The sequence below is a fragment of the Neovison vison genome, chromosome 7 (genome assembly GCF_020171115.1).
Source record: "Neovison vison isolate M4711 chromosome 7, ASM_NN_V1, whole genome shotgun sequence".
Lineage (NCBI taxonomy): Eukaryota > Metazoa > Chordata > Mammalia > Carnivora > Mustelidae > Neogale > Neogale vison.
Window position 1 is genome coordinate 109,851,244 of NC_058097.1, and position 14,530 is coordinate 109,865,773.

The 14,530-nt window shown below is 48.0% G+C and overlaps 1 protein-coding gene across 3 annotated transcripts in view; it reads left to right on the plus strand.

Annotated features, from left to right (window-relative positions):
• POU2F3 (POU class 2 homeobox 3) overlaps positions 1-14,530 on the plus strand; it is a 102,948-nt gene that overhangs the window by 70,950 nt on the left and 17,468 nt on the right. For all 3 annotated transcript variants that reach the window (XM_044258053.1, XM_044258050.1, XM_044258051.1), the window contains 2 exons: positions 12,942-13,046; positions 14,235-14,337. In XM_044258053.1, the coding sequence (XP_044113988.1) occupies positions 12,942-13,046; positions 14,235-14,337 (208 nt within the window). The remainder of the gene's footprint in view (positions 1-12,941; positions 13,047-14,234; positions 14,338-14,530) is intronic.

Consider the following 14,530-nt stretch of genomic DNA (forward strand, 5'->3'; position numbering starts at 1 on the left):
TGACACCTGAGAGCACTGTGACTATTTTTCATCAGCAAATTTGGGGCGATCCTCTAACCCCAGAGTGAGTCAAAGATACACAGAGTCTGAGAGCCAAAGGGTCCCATAGGTCAGAAGTGCCCTGTTCCTGGAACAGCTCCGCAGATGGCTAACCATCCCCCCTGCCCAAAAGGCTTTTTCTTCCTCCTCCCTTCTACCTTGTATGTCAAGACTTATCCATGATATAGCATCTTACGGCTAAGCTTTGTTTTAGTGACATGTTAAAAGGAGAAAATGGAGCAAATTTTTATAAAGCTCAATATATTCTGTTTTTACCATCTGAGATTTTGCTTTTTTTTTTTTTTTTTGGCGTTTAAGTATTAATTGTATGTAATGAAATGCTTTCACACCCCTGTTAGACGGCCCTTCACCCCATGTCTGTCAAAGCTTACCCAGGGTTTCCGGCCCCACTACCCAAAGTGCAGCCCGCTCCAGGGTTGGGAGGAAGGCACTGTCAGGCCATTTTTTTCTCCTGTTAGACCCCAGTCAACCTCCCCTGTGGTCACCAGCTCTGGAGTAGTCACTCTGCTTGCCTTAGCTCCAGGCCTCTCGTCCTTCCACTTTACCTGACAACAGTTTAATATTTGAGAAGAGCTATCACCCCGAAATCTTGCCCTTGACAGGCGGATATCCGGAAGTACCCAAATGATTCCACATATCAGGTTTCTTTCTGAAAGCAATGACACACATAATACAGGAATACCTTCTGGTTGTACAAAAAAAAAAAAAATTAATAATAGAGATAAAAAGGAAGACTTTTGATCGCTGTCCCATCTCAGCCCTCTTCCCAGAAGTAACTCCTGCTCCCGGTGTGGTGCGGATACGTCTAAAAGACTTCTCTTTCTGTGCTTGCAGGGATATGGGTGCAGATGGGAATGTAGAAATGCTTGTGCGTTTTTAAAAAATGCAAATACATGTCCATATACAAGTATAAAATATACTGTGTATATTCTTCTGAAATTTTCTTCTTCAACTTAAAGATGGGATTTATAGATTGTTTCATGGCAATACGTATCGTTATCTGATTTTTGTTAATGACCATGTAACAATCTATGTTCCAGTGTAATTTTCATTTTTATTACCCTATCAATGGACAGTAGGCCGTTTTAAGGATTTTTTTTTTACAGAGCTCTCATGACCTCTTTGAACTCCTATGTGCCTTGATGCCTTTGCATATACATATATTTTGCAGTACCGATCTTTAAGCGTAATATCCACAGGTGTGCAACATTCAATTGTCAGATGACATTTGGTTATAGGCCAGAGCACAGCGGGGTCCCTTGTTCATTCGCTCATCCATTTCCTTATTCAACAAACTTTTACTGAGCAGGTACTCTGTGTTATGCCCTGTGTTAAGCACAGACAAGCCTGTAGCCCGCCCGTCTTCATGGAACTTACACGGTCAAACAGGGGAACCTCCCTCGATCCTCTGTTTCCGTTAGGAGCGCCTAGCCTACAGATTGTTTTAAAAGATAATAGTATCACACTGTCAACTTACATGCTCTTTGAGTTCATTAATGTCTCTCCAGTATTTTTAATATTAACTGTTGTCTCAACTTGTACAGCTAATTTTCATATTCTAAGTAAAGGCTTCTTCTATTTGCTCCTACGTTTTTATCTGATTACTTTCTTCCCATCCTTCCGTAGCTTCACGCTTTTTTCTTCTTCTTCTTCTTTTTTTTAATCTTGATCTCTTGGGGCCAAGGACCAGGTAGTGCTGCTGCCTGCCCCTCATATGGACATTTATGAAGGCTGTAAGCTTCAGCTTCATCCGATTTACGGATCACATTCTTAGCAAGACCAGACCACGCACAGAGTCCTATGGCATGCCGTGGGAGACATCCCTCCCGGATGGCAGTGATCTGTTAATGAGTCCTGTCTCCACCATATGACCCGATCTTGACCTCCAGGGGTGATACAGGCATGCCTGTATACATGTGTCCCTGTACACACGCTTACAAAAAGTAACAATCGCGTTCGCCTGACCCTCATTTCAAGGAACCCTATGGGAAAGGAAATCAGCCGACTTTGGTGTGGCTTTTTAAGGTTGCATGATACGGTGGAAAGAGGGTTGATTCTGGATCCAGTCAGGCCTAGGTTCATTATTCCGCCTCTGCCACTTCTGGTTGTAGGGTCTTTGGGAAGGCATCTGACTTCTCTGAGACCCAGTGTCCTGTATTCTAGGATTGTCGGAAGCATTTCTGCATTAATCCCCCCACGGATCTAATCCGCAACTACTGAGTAACAGGTTATCACGCTCTGCTGGGCAGGCCAGAACAAGCAGGACCGGTCTCTTGGTAATGAACGTGCCCCATCATTATCTTCATGTTGTCTGGGGGGGCAAAAGCAAGGAACACCTTCCCTGGAATATATTGCATAGACATTTAGCCCAAGTTCTTGAGACCTGGGTAAGAATCAGAAATTATTTCCCTTTCCTAGGCAGGGAAACAGATGGATGATTAGGGAATCCTTTGACTCACGTTCCCTCAAACTTTTTTTTTTTTAAGACTTTATTTATTTATTTGGCAGACAGAGATCACAAGCAGGCAGAGAGGCAGGCAGGGAGAGAGGGGGAAGCAGGCTCCCTGCTGAGCAGAGAGCCCGATGCGGGGCTCAATCCCAGGACTCTGGGATCATGACCTGAGCTGAAGGCAGAGGCTTAACCCCCTGAGCCACCCAGGTGCCCCATCCCTTAAACTTTTTATAACAAATTTCATAACTGCTCCCCAACATTAGAGAATGTAGCTTATACTACCAATTGTGGGGGTTCAGCCAACCATTGTCCCTGGGGCCCTATTCCAGGCTAATAAGTGTAACAAGATAGATATGTACTCAATAAAATTTGAACCAAAGCGTGAGCCCGATGTTAAGGGGAGCTCCGTAGAGCTACCACGTGGCTTTCTTATCCAGAGAGCCCGAAGCCTTACCTATTTAGGACCCCACTAAGGATGAGAAGGGAGCAAACCAAGTTCTTTCTCAGAGCCTGAAATTTTTATTTTCGAAACAGTTGTAATGAACTTAATGATCTGGTTTTTTCCAGCCCTCAGCAAATAAAAGCTGCAAATTTGAGCTGGAATACGGGCTGCTAGAACCAAACATACCAACAGTAGCAGATAAAAACCTGGTGTGAGAAAGGACTTTAAAAAGGAGAGTTGCAAAAAGACCCAAAAACCAAAAACGAAAAAACCCACCCACAAAAAATAAAAACAAAAAACAACAACAACCAAAAAACCCCCAAAAAACTACTGGGGGCTACTGGGGGCTGTTTAGTGCCTCAGCCAGCAGAAGTCAAACACTTTGTCCCCCTGAGGGCATGATCGCTTTTAAAAGGAGTTCACAATTATGACTTGAGTCATTCATTAAATTATCTTTTAGGTACTCTTCAAGGGAAAGTAGAGCCATTTATATCACCTTTAGCAAGATCTCTATTCATAATGAAGCCAATCAATATCTATCCCGAACTGAAATATAAGTCTTTGGAGCTGCAAGGGGATAGATTTTGAGACTGAAAATCTGCTTATGTGGGAGGCAGGTGAGGAACGTTCAGGATTCGGAACGGGTGCTGGATTTTAGATCCGAAGACTTGGGTTCAGATGCACTTGGGTTCAGCCATGCACTTGGGATAAATCTTTTACCTTTCTTCAACTTTGTTTCCCTCAGCTGTAGAATGGGAATAACAGCACCCGCCTTTTCAATCTCGTGAGAATATGCTGAAAATCAACCCAAATTGTGTGTTTGAAAGTGCTTTGTAAACCAAAGAACATCATGGAAAGCTCTAAGGGAGGTCAGGAGGCCACATCCCAGGCGGTGCCTGCTGGTAGACATGACTCAAGATGCAAGAAGGGAAGGATCTGTGTTATTACTTATTGCTAAACACACACTCACACATGGGAATATCCGCGCGCACGCGTGTGTATGTGCATTGTCATCACATGCCCTGAAACCTCTCAAGTGTTCCCTTTCCCCAGGCAAAAGAAGAAACTCTACAACAAACTTTAACACCTCGTAAACTAAAAAGTTCAACACGGATACATAACATTTGGAATGCTTCCTGTTTTCTAATCTTCTTTTTCTTCTCATTTGAAATCAGTAATTAGCTTTTGAAAATTACACATTGCAGAACTGTGTGACCTCACAAGCACACGCTTTCTGGAACCCCAGGGCCCTCCAGCCCATCATCCAGCAGTGGGGTTGACCGTGGCCTTTCAGACTGGTGTCTGGGTTGGCTCTTTCGGTCCCGCAGGCAGCCACCAGGAAATTCCCGAAATAGACCATCCTTTGTTATGAAGCATAAAGCTTCAGGGGTAGAAGTCTATTTTCTGTCAGCAGATCTCTCCTCTGCTCTGTGGTCCTGCTGTCGTGGCCTTGGGCTCCTCCTCACTGGTTCTCACTGGGATGGTTGCACTCTGCACCTTTTTACCAGTTGCCCTGCTTGCGTTGTAACCTCTTCCAACCCACACTCCATACCACTGCTGGCATGACGGAGCCAAAGACAGTCTCTCTGTGCTATTCCCCTCGATTCCAGTTACACTTTGCCCCCAGAGTCCAGTCTGAATTCCTATGCAGGGCGCACGGGCCTTCCAGGAGCCCTGGCTGCCTGCCCCCGCCTCCCTCTCCCCAAACCCACACAGCAGCTGCTGAACTGCCTGTCGCTCTCGCCCTCTGCAACTTTGGGCAAGCTTTTCCCACTGGTCTTCCCTTCCCTTCTTTGCCTTCTCCTGGTGAGCCCCCTTCACCATACAGAGCTGCCCAGAGGACTTTCCTTCTGTGGGGCCTTCCTTACCTCATTGGCCTTTCTCTCTAGCCATGCTCTGCCCTGCCACAGTGAGTGACAGCCTCTCCACACAACCACTGTGCACACTTATGATGGCACGAGCATTGCATAGTAGCTGCTTCCTTCCTGTGAGCTCTCTCCTAATTCACCTGGGAGGCCCCTGTTCATCTTTGTGCTGCTAGTTCCCTGAAGTATACAGTAGGCGCATACTAAATGCTTGTCCCCTGAACTGGGAAGAGGAACTTTATGGGAGAGGAAACCTGTGTTTCAAGCATGCCACATAGGAGACCAGCTTACTCCACTGCTCTTGGAGCAGACCCAGTGTTGGAGGGCCACAGGGGGTGCCTCACTTTATTTGGGGGTCCCACAGGAATATAAAAGACAAGGATCTCAGCCATGCTAGAAGACAGTTCTCGAAGATGAAAATTATCAGGGAAAAGCGCTTACTTTCATAGATAACCAAGGCTCCGACTCTCAGAGGCAGGCTTCCCTGTGCCAGGCAGCTCCCAGGAAATGCAAAAGAGAATCCCATTCAGACTTGTGGTAAGTGTTACTTTCAATAACTGGAGACCCCACATACATGGAGAAGTCCCAGGCTCCCCTCATGGAAATGTTTACACCAACCATGCCCCATGTGTGAAAACAACGCGACACACAAAGGAGGCAGGGATCCACAGGCACATTCTGGGTAGGTAAGTCTGGTGTTGGGGGAAACCCAAAAGGATTGCCTCACAGAACAGTACAGACAGACAAGGGGGAGGGTCTGGAAGTGAATGACCCAAGTAGAGAGTCCGGCTCTGCTCTTCCTGCCAGTCTGACAGTGGGTACATTATGTGTGTTCTCCTAACTGTGTCTGCATCTGGAAAAACGTTTGATAGGGTTATTTTCCATCATTGAAATATCATGAAGAATAAGCGATATATTTAAAAGTGCTTTTTAATCTCTAAAGCGCTAAAAAAATATTATGTTCTCTCTTTCTGGAGCTGAAGTTCTTGGAACTAATCTGTAGAGTGCTTTGCAACCACAAGCTGGTGCTATGTGTGTGTGTGTGCTTGTGTGTACGTGTGCACGCACGCGCGTGTGTGTCCAGGACAAGCAGGACATCTGCCCTTCCTTACGTTATTTATTTTCCTTTGGAACTCAGAGTAAAATATTCACTGGGATAGGGATTTCATGGCCAGCCTGGACCTTCTCTTTCCCCTCCCCACGTATCTTCCTCATCATGAGGGAGCGGGGAGGAAAAGAGCAAATATCTAGCCCCTGGAGTGAATTCCTACATGTCAAGGAAATACAGAATGTCAGTTCCCAAGCCAAGTATGTTCGTACTTAGTAGACGTGTGCTTTATCTGGACGTAAACCTCACCCTGAGAACCTGGGGGCGGGCGCACGTTTTCTTTTGATGAAATGTCATTAGAATAGTGAGATTAAGGTTACTGCTGAGTAACAGGACAGGAGCCGGGGCAGGCGAGGACCGCGCCACCGTGACATGGAATGGACTGATTACTGAGTGGGCAGTTAGGAGACCCGTCCTGATGGGAAATGGCTTGCCCACAACTCTAGCTGTGTTGCCTCGAGCACCTTATATTTCCCCACTCTGGGTTTCAGGAATCATAGCTATAAAATGAACTGTCTGGACCAGGTGATAGGTATATTTCCTTCCAGTTCTTTTTTTTTTTTTTTTAAAGATTTTATTTATTAGAGAGAGTGAGAAAGAGAGAGCGAGCACATGAGCAGGGGGAAGGAGGGGGAGGAGCAGGGTGTGGGGCAGAGGGAGAAGCAGACCCCTACTGAGTAGGGAGCCTGATATGGGACTCGATCCCAGGACTCCAGGATCATGACCTGAGCCGGAAGCAGATGTTTAACTGATGGAGCCACAGAGGCACCCCTCCCTCCAGTTCTAATGGGGAAGGGAATCAACAACACTTGCTGAGTGTTTGCCTTACCCCTGGCATGGTCTGCATGATGCTGCCTTGGAGGGTCCATGATTCTAGGAACCTATCACACACAGTTGAGTGTCAGGTTTATGGAGAACCGTGGAGTCAACTTGGGTTGAAATCTCAGCTTTATTATCCACACTACGGTATCCTAGTGTGACTTTAAGCAAATTTCTTAATGGCTCCAAGCCTCAATCTTTCCATCTGTATAATGGGTATGGTGACAAGCATACTTTGTGCTCCCAAGTGTGCTCCCATTCTCTATTATATATTGATAGAATAATTGAATATTTGAATATTAATTTGAATAATTAAATTGAATTAATTTGAATAATTGAATATTAATATTATATATTGTGAGTTTCTTAAGTAGATTCCATCTAGCCTTTTTTTCTCCTTTTGTGGAGAAACAGTCTAGGCCTAGAGAATGGAACAAAATCACTGAATATTAGATCATGCAACCAGTTAGAATCAGGGATGGAACCCCTAGGCAGGACACACGGTTGACCCTGGGCCTTGTCCTTGTTCTCTGGATGTGTTTTTGTTTTTGTTTTTGTTTTTGTTTTTGTTTTTAAATCATCCCCTGTCCTGGGAAGGACAGCAAAATCTGTCCATGATGAGCAGCCCAGGTATTCACCAAAGATCTGAGTGTCATGGCAAATTACATTCACTCACCAGACGCCTCCCAAGAATGGCCACTGGGCTCAGGAACCATTTTCAGCGTTTGATTCAGAAACATGCCCAGCATTTCTCCCCGCACTGTACCTCCTGCCTCCCGCACTTTCATTTATTTGAGGGCAGCGCTGCTCTCTGTGTGGGCAAGTCAACCGTTCTGTGGAACTCCTTCCTAAACCGTAGTAGCTCTGGGCTCTTCTCCACCAGGTGTCCTGGGAGAACAAGAACAGTCTGATTCAAAGGGGATCAGGGTCAAAAAAGAGAGTTCCTGTCAACCCACGGGAAGGGAAGGCCACAGGCATCTCAGGAGGGCACCGAAGGAACGCGGTACAAAGTTGCTCAAGTCCTAGGCACCAAGGAACATTAGCGAGGATGCGTCCTCGGTGAGGGCACAGCCCCTTCCCAGAGTTATTAAACTTGAATGCATGGACTTATGTGCCAGAGGGAGAAGAAAACTTTTATGGGTTTAAAATGATGGGGTTTTTCACACATGTGTCAACACTAGCCATGCTAGGTCCTAAGAACTGAAGCCAAAACATTAACTAACATGACTGATAAGCTGGTTGCATTTCTAGAGTAGGCGCAAGCCAGGAAAACAAGGATGTGTCTTTGAAAAGTTTCTTTCCAGGAGGTGGCTACTCCAAGTGGCCCGGGCTTCCTAAGAAGCTATTAGCTTATTCAAGGGTCCCCGTCTCTTCTCCGCCTTTGTCTAGAGGTTTGATGCAGTCAGGAAGACGATCCCAGTGTCCATGGGCAAAGGGGCATCTAGGCGGGTCTGTCGTAGGTCTGACTATAGACCAGGGAATGGGTGAGGCCATCTCCCCAGGCACTTCCCAGAGGCCTCTGAAGAGGCAGAAGTCTTGGACTCCCAGGGAACAACCAAGAACTATGGAAAGAGGAGAGTCTCCCAAGCGAAGATACAGCCAACATCTCCTGGGGGAATCTCAGCCTTGTTCACAGAGATGAGTTACCTGCCTGCCCCCTTCCACCACTTGAAATATATTCTTAGGATATTTTCATGAGCAACGTGTTCGCTGCCAACCCTTTATACATCAGTTACAAAACAGAAACTCTTCCTTACTGCTCGGGAGAAGTGTAGAAGGGGGGGAGAAAGAAAAAAAAAAAAAGTCTTGCCTGTAATTGAAGGCAGGTTGGGAGATGTTCACGCTTTGAAATTCTCCTTCTTGTGAAATGTTTATGAAACACTTTCCACAAACGAGTTATGCAACCAAGACAACAGCTTTGATCGTCTGCATCGCCAGTGATCTGTTCATTAGCGTTGGGCTGTTTCCCCCAGAGAGAACCATGTGAAACTGTATGGGAGGGGCTAGGGAGGGGTACCCCAGCACCCCCTTGCCCCATCACATGACCCCAAAACAGATGGTTCATAAGGAGGTCCGCGGGGTTGTCTGGGCCAGAACACCACCCTTGCCATCACCCACAGTCTATGCCGTCTCCTCTCCCTGGGATGTCTGCCGCACTGTTTTGTAGAAAGAGCACCAGGAGAGAGTCAGAGGATCATTCCCTTAAGGGACTTTTGCCAGTGTCTTGTTATGTAACTTAATACCCATCTCTGAAGCTCTCTGGGCCTCCATGAGATGGGAAGGTAAATACTCATCCCTACACCCCCGCCCAGCTGGGAGGAGAAACCAAGTAGGAATGTCTGAAGGCTTCCAGATCCTTAGAGGGGGCTCTCTCCTCCCAGAAGGAGGCTACTGCTTTCTCAAGCAGGTGATGTCAGGGAGTTCACTGGGCTTAGAAAAGCTAATCACACGTGACGACTTTTTACCTCCCTGGTCAACAGCCCAAGACTCAGGGTAATACTTGTGCACCGCGCAGTGGGTAGAGAAAATCCTGAACTAACAAACCTCATCTAATACGCGGACAGGAGGGTCAGTGGCCGGGACAGGTTGAGGTCCTCTGTGGCGGCCCATGTACCACCATGGGAGTAGCCCGTCCCGAGCAGGGCCTGGAGAGAGATTTCATTGACGTGAGAAGAACCACCAAAGGGACCCTGGAGACAGTTTTCCCGATTCCAGGCAGGCTGTGGGTTGGGTTGGGTTTTCACAAGTAAGGGGGAAATTGGATTTTCACCCAATTTGCCTCAGGTTCTCACATTAGAAGTCAATGGGATTCCAACAGAAGCCTCTCTATCTCACCATCCAGATCCACAACCAACACCCAGTTGCCTGGAAAGGCTCCAATCTTTTCCATTCGACAGCAGTGAAAGGGATTTTTTGATTTGGGAAGGGCTTTTGTTCCTTAATTTCGGAGTTTCTCAGCCTGTGGACTCAGAGAATTGTCAGTGTGCGGAAGGCTAGAAGAGCCCTGAATGTGCCTTTTTCCCTCCCTTCCTCCCCTTCCGACAGCCACCTACCAGAACAGAGGTTTTAGAACTTGTCCTCGAAAAAGGAAATCTCCTTTAGTGTCTCTGGATTTGGTTTGCGTAGGACTCTTCTCTTCGGGGGTTACTGTCAGCAGCTCACACCCAAAGGCTAATGAAGTATGAAAAATGAAAGAAGAAAAATGTTGGTGAAACAGAAAGTCGGGAGAATGACACACGAGTTGGGGCATTGGGGTGGGGGGTTGGTCAGAACGCCCCGGATGAACGCCCAAAGGGAATTTCTGCTATCAGCCGCTTCATTTTCAGAACTGGGAGGTCGGCCGTGCCCCTAAAAGAGTTTGGAGGGCAATTGATCCAGGAAGCAGATGAAAGGGTGCGTTTTCTTTTATGATGGCGCTGGTTTTTGAAATTAAGTGTTGCAGGAAGACCTGGCACTGATTCTAACAGATAGCACACAGGTTGGAGGCAAAGCACATGTTTTCAAGCTCTGTCATAGCTGCACCTTCTTATCTCCATTGCGCATAACGAGTCTATAAAGGAACCCTGCCACTTGCCTCGGAGCTGGCACCACGCCAAGCCGCCCCAGGTGGTTCCACGGGCGTGGCTTTGGCTCCAATGCTCAGTGTTCTCCCTCTGTCCCCCTTCCTCCATCCCACCTCACCCCTCCTCCACCCCCCTCCCCGCTGAGATGAGGGATGTGCTGGGGGATGGGAGAGGGCTCTAGAAGGGAGATGCAGGGAGGGGAGGCCGGCCCCCAAAGGCTTTGCTTCAGTAAAATCTCTTCGAGCCAATCTTAAGGGTGGCGGTGGTGGTTGGTGGTGGTTTTAAATAAGTGGTCTTATCATCTATTCCTAGCTTTTTTAAACCTGCTAACAAATGTTTCCCTGGAATCTAGGATGTGAAAACTCTAATTTCTAGGGGAAGAACTAGGACACCAGAGCTTCTTAGATGGAGATGCCAAGCGTGGGTGGGAAGAGCTGAGGGGCACTGGGGGTAGGGATGGGAGCTGTCTTGGAAATCCCTCCTGCGTGGCCATGCCTTCAGAGTTTTTCAGAAAGTCTCAACTCTCTGCCCCTCACTGTGCTACTTCCAGTTGCTTTCCCTTCCTCCTCTCTGCTTCCAAGGCTCCAGAACAGGTCTCTTTAGGTGAGAGAAGAGAGGAGGGATTTGGACAGATGGTCCCTGAAAGAAGCCCCCTCTTACCAAATTTGTAACCCTGGCTTGTTGGTGCTGTGTAGGTGTGCTTTACCTAAGAACGTCACAGCAACCTGGGCCAGACAAGTCTGCCCAATGCCCCGGGGAACTAGAACTTGTAATTCCGTCTTAGGACTGGAAGAGAGAAAGATCATCTAGAGTCATAACAGATGGGAGAAAGTGAGTCTCCTACAGGCTGAAAGATGGTTGGAGGTTACCTAGTGAGCTAAACTCCAGGTTAGGACTTGGAAGCAGGGTCTAGCTCCCTGCTCCATGTTCTCCTGACTGTATCCTGCAGGAGACTGTAGAGAGATGGGTTCTTTGTGTCTTTTATTCGATTAACTCGCATTAAGTTCCCACTGTGTGCAACACACCGCATTTAGGACACTAGCTCTTTTCTTGGTCTCTGATGTCACTCAGTAGGATCTTCCTAGCTCTCCAGCCAAAGGGAAATCTTCCTTTTGTGATCCAAAGACCATTTCTCTGCAGTGATGAAGCACAAATGTAGCTTCACCTGAACCTTTAACTTGGGTTAAACTAGGACGGGAGAGATTCTAGGATGTCAGTGACATTCCCAGGGTAGACCAAGAAAGTAGTTTAAGCAGGACATCCGTGGCCAAGAATTTCCATCAGAGGGTCTCCCCAGTGTATTTTAAAAGATATGGTCTAGATCCTGTGGTCTTTGTCATATTATACGAATTCAGTCACTTGGCTCCCCCCCTCCCCAGTGGACTTCTCAAAAAGCTGCCAGAGGGTAGTTGTTGTCTGGGTGGGAGGACGGGTGGGCACAAATGGTGTGTCTTGCCCTGCCCTTGGACACCTGGGAAACCCACAGGTGGGTGCTTGGTGGAGGGAGGCTAGAGAGGGTTTAGAAGCCCTCGCAGGCCCTTCGAGCTGCAACTGCAGTAGTGAGTGACTGTGAGGGAAACATGTCCCCACCTGTAGGGAGACAGGCCAAGACTGTCACCAAAGCCACATGGGTGAGGAGGGCGGGCGGCAGAAGCAGCTTAGCACACAGAAGATGGGCAACTGTGGAAAACAAGGGAAAGGGGATAGAGGGGAAACTGGCTCCCAGTCTTTGGGATTTTGTGGACCAGAAAAATAAAACACAGTATGGGGGAAGATTGATAAAGGGTTGCCATTTTTTTTAATCAAGTGGGACGTTTTTATTTATTTTATTCTTGTTTTTAAAGATTTATTTATTTGAAAGAGAGAGAGAGAGTGCAAGCAGGGGGAGGAGGAGAGAGACAATCTCAAGCAGTTTCCACACTGAGTGTGGAGCCTGACACGGACACTTGATCCCACCACCCATGAGATCATGACGTGAATGGAAACCAAGAGTCAGACGCTCCACTGACTGAGCCCTGTGCACTCCGTGAGGTGGGGAATTTTTAAAATATTGTTTAGGGGTGCCCGGCTGGCTCAGTCAGAGGCGCATATGACTCCTGATCTCAGGGTTGTGAGTTTGAGCCCCACACTGGGTCTAGAGATGACGAAAGAAAAAATAATAAAAAATGAACAAAAAATCAAATCCCATTTAGATTCAGCATCATTTCACAAAGGAAATTCTAACATCTCCCCCAAGGGGGAAAAAAAAAGAGCATCAACTCAGAACTCAACAGAAATGTTTATAGTCATTGCAATATACTTATTTTTTCTCATCTCACGGAGGGAGAGGGTAAGCTGCCCTCTGCACCGGCACAGCCCGCCGAACGGTACTGGGGGGCGGATCGATCTGTGAACCCCTCCCCACCTGCTCACAGACTGTTCCTCCAGAGGGCCACTCGCCTCTCTCTTAGCCGTTGAAGGGCACAGGCAGGCAGGACTATCAAGCTGCAACCCCGTAGGCACCCAGCTAGCTTTGCACTCTGGGCTCGTCACTCATCACCTTGACCTTCTCTAAGCCTCCCTTTCTGCCTGCCAGGGGTGGGTGGGGGGTGGAGGCCCAGAACTGACATTCCCCTACTGCCTCCACTTACAGATTAAAACTGAGGACCTCGGCGACTCCCTGCAGCAGACCCTCTCGCATCGGCCATGCCACCTGAGTCAAGGAGCCACGATGATGCCTGGAAACCAAATGTCCGGGGTAAATGCCAGTCCATGACAGGGAGCCCAGATAGTCTCAGCGGGCTAGTGAGTTTAACTGAAGTCTTTTGCAACATGTCTCACCTCTAGACCTGGCTCTCAGTGAATCTAGATTGGTCTGCAAAACCGCCCTACAGGGAATGTGAAGAAGGGATGAAGGCCTGGGGTGGGGATGAGAAGACAGGAGAGCACTCTTAAAGGGGAAGCCTGGCTACCTCTACCTCCCTGGGACAAAGGAGAGCTGATCCTGCCAAAACAATGGACCTAGCAGCGCTGGGGCTGGTGTCTGCTGGCCACTTCGGGGGAGCCCTGTGATGACAGCCACTGCTACAGACATAGAGTGGTTCTGTCTCCAGTGAGCCCACTCTCCTCCCTCAAGCTTTTGCAACAAAGCCAAACCAGAACAGAGTGCTGTTGGGGGAAGAAGGAGGCACCCTAAAACAGTAACGACAAATGTCTGAGAGGGCGGATGTCCCTGTGGCCAGCCCCCCTCTTGCTCTGGATTATCTGGGAAAGAAATACCATCCCTTTTCTAGAAAGATTGAAGGTTAAAATGAGCATCCGTTCCTCTCTTCTTCATCTTTGTGCACCAAGCCCTGGAGATCTGGATGCCCCAAGCATTGGGATTGGTATCTCCACTGTGGGAGCTGGAGGAGGAACTCGGGGATCATGGACTTTCTGTCTAGTCAAATTGGTTGCATTAAGACCTGATAACTTGCTCCTTCCTCCAGGAGAGGTTCAGGCCCAGGAAATGGCCAAGATATGACTTTCAGCATAGTCAAGTGACATGAGATTAAAACATACAAAATTGGATGATTGGGATTACCTGTCATTTCTAGGGCGAAGCTCTGAGAGATGGGTAATCCTCAGCCCGTGCCTCTGACATTTATAGTCTAGTGGGGAGGTGAGACTGACAGACACAGACGTTAAATAACAAAGCAAAGTTTAACTATGATGGGCTGCAAGGCATTGCTTGGCCAGGCACGGGAGCTGTAACAATGCCAGCATGAATGGAATAGCTACTACATGCCAGGCACTTGAGCTACACAGAGGCATAAGGCAAGGTCATGGCCAAAAAAGTTTCTGAGTCTGGAGACCCCATGGGACAGACGGGCAACAGGCAGAGGGAGCCACCATCCCCGGCGTGTAAATTCTGTGCTGTTTGCGTGTCCCTCCCCCCCGCATGCAGGACATGACCTCCCTCCATCCGCTCCAGCAGCTCGTGCTCGTTCCTGGCCACCTACAGTCTGTATCCCAGTTCCTGCTATCTCAGACCCAATCTGGGCAGCAAGGTAAGAACCCTGGCTGGCACCTCCCACACCAGCCAAGTCCAGCAACATGCCGTTCCTGCTTGCTGGATGAGGGGAGCCCAAGTGTGGGGCATGGGGTGAGTGGCTCACCCCTCTGACCTTACGATCAGCTCGTTTACTTCAGCGCCCAGGGAAGGGATGCCCACAATTGCCCCTCCGGGCAGAGGAACCTTCT